Source organism: Miscanthus floridulus, chromosome 11, assembly GCF_019320115.1.
Source record: "Miscanthus floridulus cultivar M001 chromosome 11, ASM1932011v1, whole genome shotgun sequence".
Lineage (NCBI taxonomy): Eukaryota > Viridiplantae > Streptophyta > Magnoliopsida > Poales > Poaceae > Miscanthus > Miscanthus floridulus.
Window position 1 is genome coordinate 78,896,226 of NC_089590.1, and position 21,257 is coordinate 78,917,482.

Here is a 21,257-nt window from a genome sequence, read left to right on the forward strand (position 1 = left end):
CACGCGGATCCCTCAGGACGTCGCCAGCGTTTCGCCCTTGACTTCGGCACCACCGCGTCGACCCACACCCATGCCGACTCCTCAAAGGAGGACGAGGCATGGGCCAGAGCGGATTTCTCCGACCTTCGCGACCATGAAACCATGTGCCGCTTCTTGGCCGTGAGCGACTACTGCTTAGGCTACTCCGACTCCGACGACAAGGATGCTTACGACCCCACTCGTGAGTGCTTCCACATCGGGCTCGGGATGCCGAGGGCGGGCGAGGAGGATGAGGGGTAGGTAGCCGTTCCCCACTTCACCCGAGTATAGGCGCCGCCACACCCTCACGCGTTGTCCCACTGGCAGCACGGAACAAGAACCTTGCCCTCGGACAACTTCGGCGCTCGGACCTAGAGCAGCTCCGTGAGCTTCAGGCCAAGGTCGAGCAAGATCAACTCCTTCTACAACAACTCCGAAACACTCTCGAGCAGGAGCAGCAGGGCTGCGGTGATGGCGGAGGAGCCCGGCGGCGAGCTCGCGACGTGCACCACCGCATCAACGACGACGAAGGGGACGATCGTCCCCCAATCTTCAATCACGCTAGCCAGAATGTCATGGCTACGGCGATGCTAGTGCGTGCAATGCCCGAGCCCTCTACCATAGAAGGGCGACGGGTTCACTGCGAGCTCCGGGATCTCCTCGAGACCGCCACGGTGCAGTAGGCCGAGAGTGTTGCCTCTCAGCGGCACGGAGCCACCTCGGACCTCCCCTTGGCACCGCATCGGTAGGATAGGGAGGCCTCGGTTCATCCCGAGCCCGCTCGGGTACCGATAGCCCCTCGGGTCCTCTTGCTGCTCGACTGCCTCGGCAACCAACGTGAGGCACAGGGAGAACATGAGGTGGTCAGCAGGCGACGATGCCACGACAATGAGGGGCCCGCCCAGGGCTACCATCCGCACCGAGGTGGCCGTTATGACAGTGAGGAGGACCGCAGTCCTTCTCCTGAACCACCTGGCCCTCGTGTCTTCAGCAGAGCCATCCGTGCTGCTCATTTCCCAGCCCAGTTTTGACAACCAGCCAACCTCATGAAGTATAGCGGCGAGACCAATCCCGAACTCTGGCTTGCCGATTACCACCTAGCTTGTCAGCTAGGTGGCGCAGACAATGACCTGCTCATCATCCGCAACCTCCCCCTGCTCCTATCAGACTCAGTGAGAGCCTAGCTCGAGCACCTTCCTCCCTCATAGATTCACGACTGGCGCGACTTGGTTAGGATCTTCGTCAGGAATTTCTAGGGCATATCCGTACGCCCTGGAAACTCCTAGGACCTTAAGAGCTGTCGCCAGAAACCGGACAAGTCTCTCTAAGACTTCATCCGGTGCTTCTCTAAATAGTGCACTGAGTTGCCCAGCGTTGGTGACTCAGAAATCGTCCAGGCTTTCCTCTCTGGCACCACCTGTAGAGACTTGGTCTGAGAGTTAGGCCAAAACAGACCGACACCTAGCTGCCACCAGCTCAAATTCAGACGGAGTGCTGGACCGTGTACTTCGATGGGTCCCTGATGAAGACCGGGGCAGGTGCGAGTCTGCTCTTCATCTTGCCCCTTGGAGCACACATGTGTTACATGGTTCGGCTCTATTTCGCCACCTCCAACAACGCAGCTGAGTATGAGGCCCTCGTCAATGGCTTGTAGATCGCCATCGAACTTGGAGTACGGCGTCTCGACATCCGGGGCAACTCGCAGCTCATCGTCAATCAAGTCATGAAGGAGTCAAACTGCATCGACCCTAAAATGGAGGCATACTGCAAGTTGGTACGTTGCCTGGAAGACAAGTTCGACGGTCTCGAGCTCAACCACATCGCGCGGAAATACAACGAGGCCGCGGATGAACTGGCAAAGATGGCCTCGGCATGGGCTTCGGTCCCCTCGAACGTCTTTGCCAGGGACCTCCACAAGCCTTCCATTGACTATGCCTTAGCAGCGGAAGAGGGCCCACCAGCCAAAACCACCACGGGGCTTGACGCCCCCTCTGCTGCCGAGACTCTTTCGATCGAGCCCGAGGTCATGGAAGTCAACACCGGGCCTCCCCAGAGCGACTAGGACACGGACTGGCGAATCCCGTTCGTTGATTGGCTTGCTCAGGGAGAGCTTCCTAGCGACAGGATCGAAGCCCGATGACTTGCGTGACAAGCCAAAACTTACGTCCTCTGCAATGGTGAATTATGCAGGCAAAGCCCCTCCGGTGTCCTCCAACGATGCATCACTACCGAGGTAGGTCAAGCCCTACTTTGGGACTTGCACGCAGGGGCTTGCGGGCACCATGCGGCGCCTCGGATGCTTGTCAGAAACGCCTTCCGCCAAGGGTTCTACTGGCCGACGGCAGTTGCCGACGCCACTAAGTTAGTACGCTCCTACAAGGGATGCTAGTACTATGCGTGGCAGACACATCTCCCGGCCCAGGCCCTCCAAACCATTCCCTTTACATGGCCGTTTGCCGTATGGGGGCTTGACATAGTCGGGCCTCTACAAAAGACCCCCCGGGGCTACACCCATCTACTGGTAGCAATCGATAAGTTCTCCAAATGGATCGAGGCTTGTCCGATCAATCGAATCAAACCCGAGCAAGCAGTGCTGTTCTTCACTGACATTATCCACAGGTTTGGGGGTCTCTAACACCATCATCACCGACAACGGGACACAGTTCACTGGCAAAAAATTCTTGACGTTCTGCGACGACCACCACATCCGTGTGGCCTGGTCGGCCGTAGGACACCCAAGGACCAACGGCTAAGTAGAACGTGCCAATGGCATGATCCTACAAGGCCTCAAGCCAAGAATTTACAACCGGTTGAAGAAGTTTGGCAAGAAATGGCTCGCCGAACTCCCATCGGTCATCTGGAGCCTAAGGAACACTCCAAGCCGAGCCACGGGGTTCACGCCTTTCTTCCTGGTCTATGGAGCCGAGGCCATCCTCCCCACTGACTTGGAATATGGTTCCCCGAGGCTACATGCCTACAACGAGCAAAGCAACCGCACCACCCACGAGGACACCCTCAACTAACTAGAGGAAGCCCGAGACGTCGCGCTGCTGCACTCGACCAAATACCAGCAAGCCCTACGGCGCTTTCAAGCTCGGCGCATCCAAAGCCAAGACTAGAAGGTAGGCGACCTGGTGTTGAGGCTGACACAGAGCAACAAGGGCCGCCACAAGCTGACCCCACCATGGGAGGGGCCGTATATCGTCGCCCAAGTGCTAAAACCCGAGACCTACAAGCTAGCCAACGAGAAGGGCGAAATCTTCACCAACGCTTGGAACATAGAACAGCTACGTCACTTTTACCCTTAAATTTCCAAGCATTGTATATATTGTTTCTCGGAATACGATTGAGAAGCGTTCTTTAGTTGTTCTAATTTTTCGAGAAACCCCCCGAGCCCATCGTGGGTCTCGGCAATACAATAACACGGTAAGGGAGACTCGGCTCTGCCTCCGCAGAACCGAGCCTCCCTCGGGGGCTAGATGGGGGATTCCCCCCTAAGTCCCACACACTATTTTTAGTCGTTTTTTGAAAAAATTCCTACACCAAACCCTCTAGCACGCTCTGACGAATCGGTTGCGAAAAACCTAAGGACCGAAAGCCCGTCTCAGGGCCGGAAGGTTGGTAGAGTCACGAGATGGCCTAAGCCTCCGGACTACGGCGCTCCCTCACCACCTTTTGCCTAGGGCACGGCTTAGGCTCCAAGGAAGTTTTTTGCGAAGAAATCTGATCAGAGACAACAAGAGGGCAGAGACACGGAAATACAAGATGAACGATTAAGAAACTCGAGTACTTTAAAAGAAAGGCCTCGATGGCCACAAGCGTTACGATACAAAGTTAATTCCTATTCTATTTACATGGCCTCTTAGGCCCAGGTCACGGCTCAGGGCCTCTAGCATCGGCAAACGGTGGAGGAGCGACCACCTCCTCTTCGAACAGCTTGACCAACGCCATACCAGGGCCCTCCGCCGCCTCCATCAGCTTCGTAACCGCCTCGTCAGCCTCCTCGTCATCATTAGGCAGGACGTAGCCATCACTGATGGCTTGGAGGTCAATGCCTATGTAGTGCGAGGCGATGACGGCCAGCGCGCGCTTGACGCCCGTATACAGCGCTCCTCAGAGCCGCTCGCGCACTTGACCGCTCAATGCAATCAGACGGCTCCCAAGGGAGCTGCCTGATTGAACCCCCTCGACCTCCAAGGCCTCGCAGGCGGTACGGGCGGCACTCTTCAGTGCCTCGTGCTCCCCGATCTCGGTCTTGAGCACCGCCTGCACCGCGACGGAAGCCTCGGCTACCCGGGTAACCTCCGCCTCTGACTCTGCACCATGGGAAATGGAATGGGGTTGAGTGCAAAGGAAAATAAGCCAAATAGGGATGGAAGCCTATAGGACTCACCCTTGGCCTTCTGCTCCCAGCGTCGGGCCTCGACCCGAGAGGCCTCGGCTTTCTCCTTCTAGCGTAGGGCCTCGGCCTAGGAAGCCTCGGCTTTCTCCCTCAGGTGCTGGGCCTCAACCCGAGTGGCCTCGACCGCCCTGGAAGCCTCTCTCCCCAGCTCTGCATCACACTAGAGAATGAGGGGTGAATACAAGAAAAGCGAATAAAACGAGGAGAATAGGACTCACCCTCAGCCTTTCCCCTCCGGACCACAGCCTCGGTCCGGGAGGCCTCAACCACCGTAAGGGCCTCGTCCAAAGCGCCTTTCGCCAGCTGGTGCGCACTCTGCTCTGCTCCTAGCTGCCCAGCGAGAACCTTGCCCGAGACCGTGGCTTCTTCGGCTCAAGACCTGAAGGCATCCCGATCACCGGCCACACGAGTGAGCTCCTTCTCCAACTCCTTGACCCATGCCACCAGAGGGGCGACCTACTCCTGGGCCATGGCCACCTCGACCTTCGCATCGGCACAACGAAGGTGGAGGTCCTCCACCTCTGCTCTTCACGCCGACAGGAGCTCGTTGGCATCGGCAAGAAGGCCCTTCTACCGCTAAAGCTGGTCCCAGACGTCCCTCTCCCGCCGGAGAAAGACCGACTTCCCAAGGGACCGGGTCTTGAGCTCCTGGGGGAAACAGAACAAGGGTCAATCCCTACAAAGAAAACTCGGAAAAAGACCACCACGTGAGAAAAGAAAGCACGAACCTGGGCGACTCTGGGTAGATCATCGGTCACCACAGACAGCGCTATCCGTAGTGACCGCTCCGCCAGCTGGCGGTACTGCTCAAACGTGTCCTAGTGCCTGCCCTCGGCCGCGTCCTCGAGGGCAAATAGAGGCTCCGCCTCAGGGTCCTCCCAGCTCTGCCACAGGACACACGGGTGATCCCACCCGTGGGGCTTGGGTCATACCCGCGCGAGGGCCGAGCTTCCCTTGCCTAGGGTCGGAACCGGCTGTTCCACGGCACTGGCCACCTTGGCGTCGGCCATCTCCTACGCCCGAGAAGTATCGTCGGAGGAGATCGGAAGGACCTCCACCTCCCGGGCGCCCTCTCGCAACGACGGCGGGCCTTGAACCAAGGGTGCCACCGAAGCCTCCGCCGCCTTCATCTCCACTTCCTGGGCCGATGGCCTTGCCGTGATCACGTCAGCCTCGGTGGTCCCAGGGGCTCTGGCCTCCGCCATCGTGACCTCGGTGGTCGCGAGGGCCCCGGCACCCGCTGCAGCGGCCTCGATGGTCCTAGGCGCCCTGGCCTCTGTCGCCTTGGCCTTGGAGACCAAGGGGGCCTCAACCTTGGTGGCCTCAGCAACTGAGGGCACTTTAACCCCATCCGACTCACGGGCCTCGCCCTCGTTGGGCGTAGGCGCTCCCTCCCCTGTCTGTGTCGGGGCTGCCTCAGCAGCCCCTCCTTGGGTGGTCGGCTCCTTCGGGTCGGCCCTTGCCGATGCCACGCCACATTGTAGGGCGGCTTGCGCCTCTGCCACCCAGTGGGCGATGGAACCAAGGTTCACCTTGAGCACCTTAAGGGGCGCCAAGGTAGGCACCTCCGCAGGTCACTTCCGACTAAGAACAGAACACTTGCAGGGTCAGCACGAGACCGAAGAACACATGGAAAAATGCCGTGGCTCTACCAAAAATACGCTTACCTCGAGCGAGGCTACAACCGCTTCGGCACGGCAACCCTCGTCTGCAAAGGCGGTGGCGGTGGCAGAGGCAAGGCCTCTGTATCCGCTGGCACCGCCCGGTCCTCGATGGACCCCGGCGCCCCCTCGGTCCTCTGCGGGAGCGATTGCGTCGCCCCTGACGCCACCTGCTCCGCTGCTACCGTCGAGCCCACCGGGCTGACGGCACGCTTGCCCAGCGCTCGCGCCTCAGGCGTGTCGGCCTCGGCCCCAGGGCGGGCGATCACCGACCCCAGGACAGCTCCTCCTCCTCCCCCTTGGAGCGCCGAGCTGCTTGCCGACGCCCCGGGCACCGTCTCCCCTACGTCAGGGAGATGGTCCAGGGGACCCCGCCCCATCTCGCCCTCATCATCTCCGTCCGAGGCATCCGTCGATAGCGACGGCGACGGGGACTCCTCCAATGGGAGGTCATCCTTCCTTTGCTGCCGACGACGCTCATCTAGCTTCTTACGCGCAAGGATCTACTTTGTGCGCTTCGCCGCCTTGGCGTCCTTCTATTTTTTCTGCGCCTCGGCGTGCGCCCGGTTGATCGCCCGCCGCCTTGCGTCCTCGAGAATGGGCAGCGGAGAGGCTCGCACGTCCCTCATCCCCTATAGGAGCGGCGAACGCGCATGAGGGAATGAGAAATAATAAGAAACAGAGAGGGCTCGGGGGCTGCGGCGGCGCGCAACTTACCAGTGAAAGGAACCCCCGTGACGGACGCATCGCGAGGGTGGTCAAACCGCTACTCCTCAGCTTCGCATCCACCATCTCCCTCACCCAGCGAAGAATTTCCTCATCGGAGAGGGCGGAGGCAGACATCTAGATGCCCGCGATCGACTCATCTGGCCTCATCTCGAACAGGCGCCGCCACCGAGCCATCAGCGGCAGCACCCTCTGGCCGTGGAAGGCGGCCACGACCACAGCCACGGTAAGGCTGCGGTCCCACAGCCTCTGCAGCCCCTCTAGGAGCGGCTATAGCTTGGGCTGATCCTCCCTCGGGATGCCATACTTCCACCTCTCTGGGTAGCTCCCCACAATTCGCCCAGTGTAGGGGGGAGTCCGCCGTCGTCGTTGCGGAGATAGCACCAGCTCGTGTACCATCGACGATTGGATGACGTGAGCTGGGCCGGGATGTAGAGGTGCTGGTGTTCTTAGCGCACTTGAAGAGTGCAGCCACCGGCCCTCACCGCCTTCCTCGTGCCCGACGTGCCCGTTGGCTTGGTGGTATGCCCCGCCCGGAAGAGATGGAGCCACAACTCCCAATGGGGAGCAATCCCCAAATAACCCTCGTAGACAGCGATGAAGATGGCCGCCTGCGCAATAGAATTAGGGTTGAAGTTGTGGAGCTCCACGCCATAGTAGTGCGGGAGCGCCCGCATGAACCGGTCCGCCGAAACGCCAAGGCCGCGCTCGTGAAAGGACACGAAGCTCATGACATAACCGTTGCGAGGCCTCAGCTCCGGCTTGCCCGACGGAGCGATCCACTCCGACCTGTTGGGGTCAGTCACCGGACGAAGGAGTCCACCATCGACGAGCGACTAAAGCATCTCCACAGTGACGTTAGATGGATCCCAAGGGTCCACCTCAATGACAACGATGTCGCCGGCCATGAGTGCGGTGGAGGTTTCGAATGCGGCGGTGAGTCTGTCTCTCTCTCTCGCTCTCTCTGGCTCGCCCTTCTCCCTTCTTCTTCTCGGTGCCCGCTGCTCTAGCGACAGCTCAATGGGGGCAAAGCTAACGCAGGCAAGGTAAGGTGGGGAGGGGCGAGGCTCGTTGTGTATTTATGTAGGGTAAAGGTGAAATGGACGGGCGATGAAATCAGGGAAGTTCCCCCTGGATCCGGTGCGGTTAACCCCGATCCGATTTTATCGCCCACGTGCCCACCTTTTCCTCATTAATTGCGGGAATAGTTACGTCCCATCCGCTGACACCACGTCGCGCCCGACCACTACAGCAGCAGGCGTCATTCCGTCTCCCTAGAAAATCGCCTCAAAAGGCGCGCCAGCCATTGTCAAGCCGATGGGGGAGACATTCCCCCCACCCTATTCCTTTTAGATGAAGGAACTGGGTGCCGAGCCTATTACGGTCCAGGGGTTTAGAGGCTGGGCCCCTAAGGGTTTCGACAGCCGCCCCAAGGCAACAGAGTCAGGGACGACCGCGGGCGAGCCCACATGGGGCCAAGGCCCAAGGAAGTGAAACGCTTGGGACGCCCTAAGTCATGTCTGAGACCGGCAGGGAGGTCTCTGAATGGGATCCCATCGTAGGGAGGCACCGAGCCACTAGGGCCCAGCGAACGGCCTCGGCACCCACTAGAGAAACCCTCTGGTACTCTTGGAGTACGTCTCTAGACCACTAGCCGACCCCTAGCGAACGGGGCATGGGCCTCCACTCAGACTCACCCGATAACAGCTCACTGGAAGTGCCACCGCTCGCGCCCATCGAGGGTAGCATGGCATATTCCACCCCTCCTTCCGAACGAAAAGGAAGCGCGAGGGTCGTACAAAAAGCTAGGGGAACCCCTGACAGCCCTCTTGCTCCATGCAGAGGCTAGGGGGCTCCTCCTACAATCTTGCAGAGACCCAGCGACCTAGGATCACACACGAGGGGCTCGGCAAAACAACCCCTCCTTCCGAACGAAAAGGATGCGCGAGGGTCGATTTAAAAAGTTAGGGGAACTCCTGACGACCCTCTCGCTCCGTGTAGAGGCTAGGGAGCCCTTCCTGCAGATATGCCGAGACCCCGTGACCCAGGCTCGCACCCGAGGGGGGCTTGGCAAACAAACCCTCATGCGTGAGGGGCGTACAAAAAGCCAGGGGAACTCCCAACGGCCCTCTCGCTCCATGCAGAGGCTAGGGGCTCTTCCTACAACCTTGCCAAGACCCAGCGACCTAGGCTCGCACCTGAATGGGCTCGGCAAACAACCCCTCCGTCCAAACAAAAAGGATGTGTGAGGGTCGAACAAAAAAGTTAGGGGACCCCTGACCACCCTCTCGCTCTGGGCGGAGGCTCAGGGGCTCCTCCTGCACCCAAGACAAAGACAAGCGACCTAAGCCCACGCTAGAAGTTTTGTTACAAACACGATAAAGGGCATCGAGCCCGTTACGGTCTAGGGGTTCAAAGGCTGGGCCCCCTAGGGTTTCGACAGCCGCCCTAGGGCAATAGAGTCAGGGACGACTATGGACGAGCCCACATATGGCCAAGGCTCGAGCAAGCGATCACTCGGGACGTCCTAAGTCATGTCCGAGACCGGCAAGGAGGACTCCGAATGGGATCCCACCGTAGGGAGGCATCGAGCCACTGGGGCCCAGCAAACGGCCTCGGCACCCACTAGAGAAACCCTCTGATATTCTTGGAGTGCGTCTTTGGACCACTAGCCAACCCCTAGCAAATGGGGCATGGGCCTCCACTCGGACTCACCCGATAACAGCTCACCGGAAATGCCACCGCTCGCGCCCATCGAGGGTAGCGTGGCATATTCCACCCCTCCTTCCGAACGAAGAGGAAGCGTAGGGTCGTATGAAAAGCCAGGGATCCCTGATGGCCCTCTTGCTCCATGCAGAGGCTAGAGGGCTCCTCTCGTAAAACTTGCCGAGACCCAACGACCCAGGCTCGTGTACGAGGGGGCTCGGCAAAACAACCCCTCCTTCCGAACGAAAAGGACGCGCGAGGGTCGATTCAAAAAAATAGGGGAACCCCTGACGGCCCTCTCACTCTGGGCAGAGGCTAGGGAGCTCTTCGTGCAGATATGCCGAGACCCCATGACCCAGGCTCGCACCCGAGGGGGGCTCAGCAAACAAACTCTCACGCGCGAGGGGCGTACAAAAAGCTAGGGGAACTCCCAACGATCCTCTCACTTCGTGCAGAGGCTCGGGGGCTCTTCCTGCGACCTCGTCGAAACCCCGTGACCTAAACTCGCACTTGTGGGCTCGGTAAATACGATAAAAACTTCTCACTCAATACGAAAAAAGCCCCTAGAGGAGTAAATCCACTCCTCCAGGGCCTCGGGGGCTACACCCAGTGGGTGCGCTCGTGCGCACCCACCGAAACCTTGAAAAACAAAACACAATCCCTGCAGGAGCGGCTGCAAGCCAAGTCTCGACAAACTCTCAGGGAGAGTGCTCACACTCCCCCTAAAGGCTCGGGGGTTACTGTCGGGTACCATAAAACGGGGTACCCCGAGCGTACACCAAAAGAGTCACTTAAACCCCATCAACAACAAAGCCAGAAGGTAAGCCGTGGGTTAACCACTGACCCCGTCTGAGCCCACCGGCTCTTCGCCTCGCCTTAGGCCTCGCACCGGAGGTCTCGACGCCTTGACGAATCTCCGCCTCGTGCGAGGCCTCTCGTAGGAGGCCTCAACAAGGAGCCTAATCTCCGTCTCGCCCGAGGCCCCGTGCGTATAGCCTCGAACGAGACAACGATTCTCCATATCGCTCGAGGCTAGCTTGGCAATAACCCATCGCTCTCGCCTCGACCAGTCTTCCCAACAGCACGTCACGTCCCATTAATGCGTCAACCACTCCCGCAATCTCAGCCGGACGACGGCTCGACACCACAGAGTGGCCAACGGGACAAGGAGTCGCATCAACGCCATACCGGCTAGGACAAGGCACGGCGGGGATTACCGGCCACTATGTTCTGGCGCTGTGCCCACGATCAGCGCCTGCACTACACTATGCCCCGTAACTCCCGCCCCGAAGACAACACGGCATGGGAAGTCTAGTCCGAGTCATCATCGCCTCAGAATCAGCATACAAGATCAACTGCTCCCTCCGAGCCTCGGCACTCTACGTTAGGGCCTCGGCTATCTCGAGATTCATGTCTGCCGAGACCGAGACCCCCCACGATGGTTCGGCCTAGGCACCGACCGAGCCTCGGCTTCGCGCACAGTCAACCTACAGTGACCTGCACGCCGACCGCCACACCCGCTTCGAGGTAGCCCTAGAGCTCCCACGACGCACGGGATTGGATGTGACCAGCACGTCGCCCCAGTACTTCAAGGACGGACCACTCCGATAGCCACGCCGCTATAGGAATAGACTACAAGGCTCGGACATGCCGCCTCTGTTCGCACGACGCCAGGTAGTTAGCACACGTACTACCCTTGTCCCCCCTTCAACTATAAAAGGAAAGGACCTAGGCCGTTTCTAGGGAGAGGAACACACGCGTGCACAAGCAACACTCTGTAACACGCACGCTTCCCCGCTACCTGAGAGCAACGTCTCAAGCAGCCCACACCGCTCCACGCCGAGACCTGGGACTAGCTCCTTCTCTCACCCTGCTTGTAACCCCCTACTACAAGCACTTCGGTGCAAGGAATACAAGATCGACCTCTCGAACTAGACGTAGGGTACCCATTACCCGAACTAGTATAATCGTTGTGTCTCTTTGCATCACCTTCTGGGGCTAGGAATACGCAGTACAAATTTACTAGTTGGTTGAGGACCCGCCGGTCCGAAACACCGACACTATGTATGCATATATTTAGGGAAAGCTTAATCTATATAATGTGAGAGTCAAATTTTGTGACCTATTCCACTCAACATACAAAAGATCATAAAGTTTGACCCTCCCTTATGCTACTAATGTCTTTCTTTTCGGTGTTTGATTCCAAAGGGGGAGAATTTGAAGGACCAAAAGCAAGCACTAATTTATAGGACCAAAAGCTAGATCATAATAATTTACAAGTGTGAAAGCTCTAGTTTGGTTTTGGTGAATTAATGAAACCCAAAGTACTAACCTAGTTTATCAAGTGACCATGAGATAGGTAGCACATTCCAAGTGGTAAAGCAAATGAAGATCAATGACATGATGATGGTGATGCCATGGTGATGATCAAGTGCTTGGACTTGAAAAGAAGAAAGAGAAAAATAAAAGGCTCAAGGCAAAGGTATAAATGGTAGTAGCCATTTTGTTTTGGTGATCAAGACACTTAGCGAGTGTGATCACATTTAGATTCGATAGCCGTACTATTAAGAGGGGTGAAACTCGTATTGAAATGCGGTTATCAAAGTGCCACTAGATGCTCTAATTCATTGCATATGCATTTAGGATCTAGTGGAGTGCTAACACCCTTGAAAATGTTTGTGAAAATATGCTAACACACATGTGCACAAGGTGATACACTTGGTGGTTGGCATATTTGAGCAAGGGTTAGAAACTTCACCGGCGGAGTGTCCGCCCGTAGAGTGCGGACAGTCCGACGGTGCCACCGACGCCCTAAACTTAGGTGAACATGGTCACTGTAAGTGACCGGACGCTGGTCTCTGAAGGATCGGCGTGTTCGGTCAGTAGCAGCAGAAGAAGCACAGCGTCGGTCGTCGACCGGACGCTGGCACTAAAATGACCGGACGCTGGCTGGTTGCGTCTAGTCACACTGACATGGTCATGCACAGGGGAGTCACCGTGTGACCGGACACAGAGTGAGTCCGGTCAAGCATGACCGGACGCATCCGATCATGAAAAGTCGTCTCTTGATGCTTACTAGAAACGATCGGACGCTGTGGTTCAGCGTCCGGTCATTTTGAGCTGCTGCGTCTGGTCATCACTTGACCGTTGAGATCGAGCGCTCAGTATTTAAAGAGAGGGGACATGTGGCACGCATCACGTGACCGGACATTGAGGTCCAGCGTCTGGTCAATATGACCGGAGCGTTCGGTCACCCCGTGTTGTGCCTGATGAAGGGGTACAACGACTCTATTTCATGGAGGCTTCTATTTAAGCCCCATAGCCTGCTCAAGCTCACTCTCTTGGCCATTTGTATTGACATAGCAACCTTATGAGCTTAGCCAAAGCCCTCCCACTCATCTCCATCATTGTTCGTTATTTTTGTGAGATTGAGAGATAATCCAAGTGCATTGCTTGAGTGTTTGTATCTAGAGGCATTTGGTGTTCGTGTTTCGCTGCGAGATTCGCTTGTTACTCTTGGTGGTTGCCGCCACCTAGACAGCTTGGAGCAGCGAGGATCGTCGAGCGGAGGGTGGTGATTGTCTTCGGCTCTGATCGTGGTGATTGTGAGGGGTTCTTGACCTTTCCCCGGTGGAGAGCCAAAAGGTACTCTAGTGAATTGCTCGTGGCTTGTGTGATCCTCATCTTATGTTGGTTGCGCGGCACCCTATTAAGGGTTTGGTGTATGATGCCAATTAGCGCGTGAACCTCCAAGTGAGTGAATCGCCACAACGAGGAGTAGCTTACCGGCAAACAAGTGAACCTCGGTAAAAAAAATCATTGTGTTCATCATTTGATTCCGAGGTGATTGGTCTTCATTGGTATTCATTCTTGTGATTGTTTGGCTCTTTCCTCGACACGGCGGTATAAACATCTTGCTCATTCTCTTTACATTACCGCAAACTAGTTGTCAAGCTCTTTAGTGTAGCTAGTTGTGAGAGCTTGTTAGTTTGGTTAGTGTGGCTCTTTAGTTAGCTTTTGAGAGCACACTAACTTAGTATAGTGTCATAGCTATTATGTGGATAGAAACTATATAAACTAGAATTGTGGTAGGTGGCTTGCTATTGTAGTAGGCTACCACAACACTTGCTTCGCCTTATAATTATCTAACCGGCTTGTTAAGTGTTGTTGTGGTTTTTTTAATAGGCTATTCACCCCATCCTCTAGCCATTAGGACCTTTCAAAGTGGTAATAGTCTATAAGTGGTGTCTACAAGTGGTAATGGTCCGAGAAATGGAGGATAGTGGATTATGGATTAGCCTATGTAATGGAGAGAATTTATGGCTTAAATCCATAATACCACATGGGGATTTTTGCAAGGGCAAGATAAGTGTTCAAATGATATCTTCTAGTCTTACAAGTAGTATCTTTTAGCATCATATAACCTTGCCCCTTGCATTGCATCCTAGCAAGTAGATAGTTTTTAAATTCCAAATTTTTATTATTTGCTTGCTTTGGTCGTGTTGTCATTAATCACCAAAAAGGGGGAGATTGTAAGGAAAATGGACCCTAGGCCCATTTACTTTGGATTTCGGTGTTTGATAACCAACACAACCAAATTGGACTAATAAATTTGTAAGTGATTGTTTTGTAGTTCAATAGGATGCAAGACGTGACTTGGACAAAGGTGGCGTGATGATCCGATGATCAACACCATAAGCAAGACCCTAGGAGCACAAGAGAAGACCCAAGATATCAAACAAAGTCCAAGCACGAAGATAGGAACTAAGCCGTATGCAAGATTACGAAGAAACAAGCTCACAGAGGTGACCAGACACTGGACCGAACGCTGGGAAAGCAACCAGACGCTCCAATCAAGAGGCTCGACAATAGGCATCAGCAGTAGCGACCGGACGTTGGACCGGACGCTGGTGGTAGATCGACCGAACATAGGACAACAGAGTCTGGTCGAGTACAGAGAGGTTCCAGAGCGATGAAAATGCGATCGGACGCGTCCGGTGGCATGTGACCAAACGCTGGCATCGTTCGATCAGTTAATCGTGGCTCTAACGGCCAGGACGACCGGACGCGTCCAGTCAGGACATGATCAGCGTCTGGTCAGTAGAAGAAAAGCGAGATTTCGTCCCCAATGGCTACTTTCTCAGTGGGGCTTATAAATAGACCCCCAACCGGCCATTTTAAAAGGATGGAGCTGAGGAAACATGTCAATGGTGTTGATACACCATTTTAGTGATCTCTACTTACATAGTGGTTAGTGATTCATTAGGTGATTAGCGTAGGTGCTTTACGAAGTGCTTAGGTTGCTTAGACCACCGCTTATGCGCTTGCTCTAGGTTTAGGCCTAGTGCTTAGCGAGGTTTGCATACCTCTTACCACTCGGTGCTTGCGCGCATCATTGTTGTACATCGGAGGGGCTTGTAGTCTTGCGAGATCACACCAACCGCGTTTGTGGTGTGGCCGCCACCGTGTAACGGAGGAAACAAGGCCCGCGGCGTTTCGACCGGAAGCTTGATAGTGAAGACGGTGGGGAGCATCCTGGAGAGGCTTATCGGAAGGCACGTTGGAGACCCACTTGCGCGTGGGAAAGTCCTGAGGCTATCCACGGAGTTACCTGACCAGAAGCTTGGCCCTTGCGAGGGGCTCCAACGATGACTAGGGGGAAGCTTGCGTGCTTCTTGATACCTCAGTAAAAATACCAGAGTCGTCGACAGAAGTTTGCATATCTTTACCTTGCTCTTTAGCTTCTGCATTTACATTGATTACATTGCTCCTTTTGCGGTAGAGATAGCAACACACTAGCAAAACTATAGTTGTACATTTAGATAGTTTATCTTTTGCATAGGTTTTGCTATGAGTAGAAAAAGAGGCCATAGTTTAGAGTTAGAATTTTAAGTTATCTAATTCACCCCCCCTCTTAGGCGTCACGGTCCCCTTTAGTCACCATCAAAGAAATTAAAGCGATGCTTAAAGCATCATATAAGGTTTTAACAGATTGAACCCAAATAAGAAATTATAAGATACACTATCTTTATAAAAGATGGGACGATCTGGGGGAGCATGGTATGTAGAGACCTATGACTTGAAGAGAAGCGGGACTGAGTGCCCACTTTAGTGATTCAAAACAACGAATTTCTCAATACATATTGATATTGCATGATTTATACAACACCTATTATTGGCTCTTCGAAGAAGATGGATAATGTAAACAAGGATCTTGTAATACAGGAGCCTGTAGAATCAATTGCCTCTTGGCAATAAAGAGCAACAACAGCCCCACATGAAAGTGCCACTAACTGAGGCCCTAAAAGGTCTCAAAGAATTAGTAAACCAGTTTTCTGATGACTATGAAGTCTATGTTAGTGAAAAAATTAAATAGAGGGTGATCCCACCTCATTTGAAGAAGCCATGAGATGCGTTTACTCATTTGAATAGCAAGAACCTATGGAAGTTGAAATGAATTCGATGAATACCAACGATGTTTGGGACTTAGAAGAAATTCCTAATGGAGCTAAAATAGTAGGCTGTGAAAGGGTCTACAAGATAAAATGTGACTCCAAAGGGAATGTGGAAAGATATAAAGCATGACTTGCAGCAAAAGGCTTTACGCAAAGAGAATGAATTGATTACGATGAGAGTTTTCTCTCTAGTCTCATGCAAGGATTCTTTTAGAATCATAATGATGTTATTGGCACATTACGATTTAGAGTTACATCAGATGGATGTAAAGACGACATTCCCCAACAAGGATTTGTATGAAAATGTTTAAATGGCACAACCCAAAGATTTTGTCGTGGAAGAAAAAGAACGTATGTGATGTTGCTTGTAGAAATCCATTTATGGGTTAAAACAAGTCTCTAGAAAGTAGTATTTGAAGTTGATGAAACGATAAGAAAGTTTGGGTTTAAAGAAAATGAGGACAATAACGTTTATGCGAAGTTCATGAATGGAAAATTCTTTTTCCACATCCTGTGTATAGATGACATCCTACTCACTAGTAGTAATGTTAATCTGCCATTGGAGAAGAAGAAGTCTTTGTCCTCAAGTTTCAATGTGAATGATCTTGGTGAAGCATCATTTGTTCTAGGAATTGAAATTTACTGAGATAGATGAAAAGGGGTATTAGGACTATCGCAAAGGCATACTTAGAAAATATTCAAAAGAAATAAAGTATGCATGCGAGGAAACCTATGTCTGCTCCTATAGTCAAGGGTAATAGATTTGGGAACTTTCAGTGTTACAGGAACCGATATGAGATCGATCAAATGAACATGGTTCCATATGCTTCAACTATTGAAAGCTTAATGAATGTACAAGTAAGAACTTACACTGACGTAGCTTACGTATCTAGGATATTTTGGCAGAAGTCTAGTCCAGATATAGATCACTGGAATGAAGTTAAGAATGTCTTACAATTTTTGCAAAGTATCATAGACCTCGTGTTGAGTAAGAAAGAACAAGTACTCTAAAATAGTTGTGGATACAAATGTTAAGGTTTGGCGAGATGTGTAGTAAAATTCACAGTAGTTGCTAACACTCATAGTTGGAGTATTATTGTGGAAAAGCTCCAATGAAACAATTATGGTGTCATCAATGATGCATACCATAGTATAGCTTGTCATGAGGCCTCAGGAACAGGCAAAAGTGGTTAAGGGAATATGTACCCGGATTTAACAATGATAGTCAATAGCAATAACCATTTAATGTAGTTAACTCCTAAGACAATAGGTCAAGTGTGTTGCCAAACACATTGACATTAAGTTATATATTGTAAAGGAGAAAATATAGAATTATTTTGAAAGCATTAAGCATATAAGTACCAAGCAAGTACTTGTGGATTCGCTTACCAAAGGCTAACCACCCAGTGCATTTAGAGAACACACAGCCGATATGGGTTTACGGAAAAGCCTATGATTTCTGGATACTAAGGGCCTAGTTGAGAATCTGTTCCAAAACAGAGAGGTGCATTATAGCTGTTTAATCTAATGGCTACTGACCATGACGATAAGGCACGCTCTATGCACCGATCTACGATGGAATGGGAAAAAGATAAAGAAAATTAAGTTTAAGTCATAAGGTGAGATCAAGAGGGAGAATGTTAGATTGATCTCCACCAGTTGGCCCAACGACCAATTGGGCCCTTGATCCGCGTCCTGATCAGGGGCGCCCAGCCGTTCTCCTGGCTGATGGGCCCCGTCACGCAGCGCTATAAAGAGGAAGGTGGAGGTCAGGGCGCAAGACACGAGGTTCACTGCAGCCGCCAGCACCTCACCGGTTTTTCTATCCCTAAGCCGATCTAAAGGGCATGCTGTAAGCGACGGGAAGCGGCATCGCCTTCGTCACCGCCACTAGACCACGCCTGCACAGCTTCCTCGACTCCAACCCCAGTGGCCACGTCGTTGCGGCGCCATAGCCGCGACTGCGCTTGGCGACCCAAGTCTTTTATTTAAGCTAAGTATTAACAACTGATCTATGTCTAGAAGTACTTTCAGACTTATCAAGAAGAAGACACCATTCTCTTTCTCCGAGGACAAAGAACAGGTAACATTCAAGCCATGATCCAAACAAAGAGCGTTTACGGTCGCTTGTAACAGCGAGACCCGGTAACCGATTGCATTAGCGTTCCCGTTGCCACTGCGGAAACCAAACAGCACCTCAGTTGCATCTAAAGTCCGAACCGTTGTGATGCTTTGTCTCTTTTGCTGAAGCAGTCAGGCTAGTGAGGCAATGACCATGTGAAAGTGTACATTAGCCTGTGCAGGCAACGTATGCACACACAAAAAGCATGCCAATGCCAAGTGCATGTGCATGTGAATATATGCTACCTCAGGCATGTCTCCTAGGTCTAAAGTTTGCAATGCAAAAGGCATAAGATGACTCTGTACCGTGCACTCCACTGCTCATCTCTCCTCGTTACGGCGCTGCTGTTCATTTTCCCTTCATCTGTAGCAGAGCCGCCTGCTCTCTTCATCTTTGGAGACTCCCTTGTTGATGCAGACAACAATGACTACCTCGTGACCCTTTCCAAGGCCAACGCACAACCATATGGCGTCGATTTTGGATTCTCCGGTGGCAAGCCAACCGGAAGGTTCACAAATGGCATGACCATTGCAGATATCATGGGTAATGTCAGGTCTAAGTTTCATGAATAACTATGATTGCATATATACTTGGATTTAACGTTTCAGGCACTGTGCTGTCAGGTGAATCCCTAGGGCAGAAATCTCTTCCTCCACCCTTCTTGGCCCCGAACTCAAGTGCTGCAATGACCAACAGCGGGATCAACTATGGCTCTAGTTCTTCTGGCATATTTGATGATACTGGTTCTTTTTATGTACGAGACTTCATTAATTACTTAGCTGTCATTTCCATTTTTTCAATGTTTCTTTCTTAAATATAAAACATCATTGTAGATTGGAAGAATTCCGCTAGGACAGCAAATAAGCTACTTCAAAAAGACCAGATCACAGATACGGGAGACGATGGACGAAGAAGCTGCAACATATTTCTTCAAGAAGGCACTCTTTATTGTAGCAGCAGGATCCAATGACATCCTGGAGTATCTGTCACCTTCAGTGCCGTTTTTTGGACGAGAGAAGCCTGATCCATCACATTTCCAGGATGCATTGGTTTCCAACCTGACATTTTATCTGAAGGTTCTACCGGTTAAACGTCTACTGAAGTTTCCAGTCGATTGTTCTTATTTCGAAACTGACCTACATTTTTCTTTTCCTCAATGAAATGAAGAGGCTAAATGAACTAGGGGCTAGAAAGTTTGTTGTGTCCGATGTTGGGCCGCTCGGTTGTATACCGTACGTTCGTGCTCTGGAGTTCATGCCAGCAAGGGAGTGTTCAGCATCAGCGAACCAAGTCACTAAAGGTTACAACAAGAAACTAAAGAGGATGGTCGAGAAGATGAACCAGGAGATGGGTCCGGAGAGTAAATTTGTGTACACAGACACGTACAAGATCGTTATGGAGATCATTCAGAACTACCGCCAATATGGTACGCTTCCCTTCGTTGTTGCTTCTGCTTCCTGCAAAATGCCGGCCTTCAGATTTCAGTATTCCAAACTTCACACCTCCTGCTGTTACTGAACATACAAAGGGTCGCCTGTGGTAAATGAAATCTTGGCTCTTTGACACTGCCAGGTTTCGATGACGCGCTGGACCCCTGCTGCGGCGGTAGCTTCTCGCCGTTTCTCTGCATTGGCGTCGCCAACTCTAGCTCCTCGCTGTGCAGTGATTGCTCCAAGTACATGTTCTGGGATGCATTCCACCCGACTGAAGCCGCCAACCTCATCGTCGCCAGCAAACTTCTCGATGGCGACGCGGCTACGGCTTGGCCTATCAATGTCCGCGAGCTGTCCCAATACAAGCACAAATGATATCGACGAACTGGTACCTCGACGTGAAGTGCAAGCTGGTTCAGTGTTTCATTGGTTTGTCCTGGGTGTAGTTTGGTCTGCCTTGTTTAGTTTTTCCTTCGCTTGCTTGTGTTAGTTGATCTCCACCAATAGGTCCGGGCTCTTGTCTCTGCGTCCTGATCGGGGGCGCCCAACCTTAATACGGTTGATGGGCCCCTGTCACACAGCACATATAAAAGAGAGGTGGGGATCACGGCTCTAACTATAAGGTTGGCCTGAGCCGTCGTGATCCACCACAGTAAACCTAATCTGATCAAAGGAGTGCTGCCAGCGACGGGAAGCCCACCGACTCCGCCGTCGCTCCTGCAGGGTCACCACCGTCGCCACTGGACCTCGCCTACATCGCCACCACGACGCCTACAACGCCATGGTACCGGCGTCTACACTGCTGCGGCGAAACTACACAAGGACGAGAAGGCTTACCCCGGATCTACGGTTACAGAAAGATACACTATGAATCTAACAATGGTATCGAAGCCAGATTACCAATGTGTAACACTAACCCTAACCCTAACCGGGTAAAAGCAAATTGAAAAGAGACCGGGGGTGGCGGACGTCACTGGAACCCCGGTCACCACCGCCACCGCGCTGGGAAAAGTGCCGCACCGCCGTCCTCGTTGGCGCACGGCAAGAAAAGAACAGACCTAGTTTGGATCTAAGAAAAAGAGTAAAAAGAAAGAAGAACAATGGTTCCCCAACCTTAACCCTAACTGGGTGAAGAGGAAGGGCCCTTGGCTCATGAAGCCAAACCCTAACCCACGAAGTGACCATGGGGAAGAACAATAGTGAACCCGAACCCTAGATCCCGATTCGGATGAACTCCGAAAAGAAAGAAATCAAAAGAAAAGCGAAACCATAACCCTAGAACGAATCCTCATCTCAATCGGACTCAACTGAAAAGAGAAACAAGATCCAAAAGAAAAAGAAGAGGGATTCAGCCTAGAAAAGAATCAAAGCCAAACCCTAAACCCGCGCAGATCCTCTAGGAAAGAAGAACAGTGCAAATGCCGAAACCCTAACCCTAATTTTTAACCCCATCCCCAAATCGGGTTAATCCCAAAAGAAGAAGGGCAAGGGGAAGAAGGAGAAGAGGTGGCCTACCTCGCCGCTGCGCAGTGCTAACCTTTCGCCGGCGCGGGAGAAGAGGGCCGAGCCGGAGGAGATGTTTTGCTCGGGCTCGGCCAAGGGGGCGTAGCGGCCAGGCCGCTCACCCGCTGGGGAACGTGCACGCCGACGAGGGGGCCGACGATGGCGCCATGGCTCTACCGTCCTCGCTCAATCTCGCTCGGTGTCGACTCGGCGTGAGAGAGCGAAGAGAGA

General features: G+C 52.9%; 1 protein-coding gene across 1 annotated transcript; it reads left to right on the forward strand.

Moving 5' to 3' along the window:
* Positions 1-18,403: 18,403 nt before the first annotated feature.
* Positions 18,404-19,898, forward strand: LOC136491162 (GDSL esterase/lipase At5g41890). The gene is made up of 5 exons (XM_066487395.1): positions 18,404-18,633; positions 18,714-18,844; positions 18,924-19,166; positions 19,258-19,516; positions 19,663-19,898. Exons 1-5 carry the CDS (start codon positions 18,612-18,614, stop codon positions 19,896-19,898), a joined length of 891 nt encoding a protein of 296 aa, XP_066343492.1. The 5' UTR covers positions 18,404-18,611.
* Positions 19,899-21,257: the final 1,359 nt, after the last annotated feature.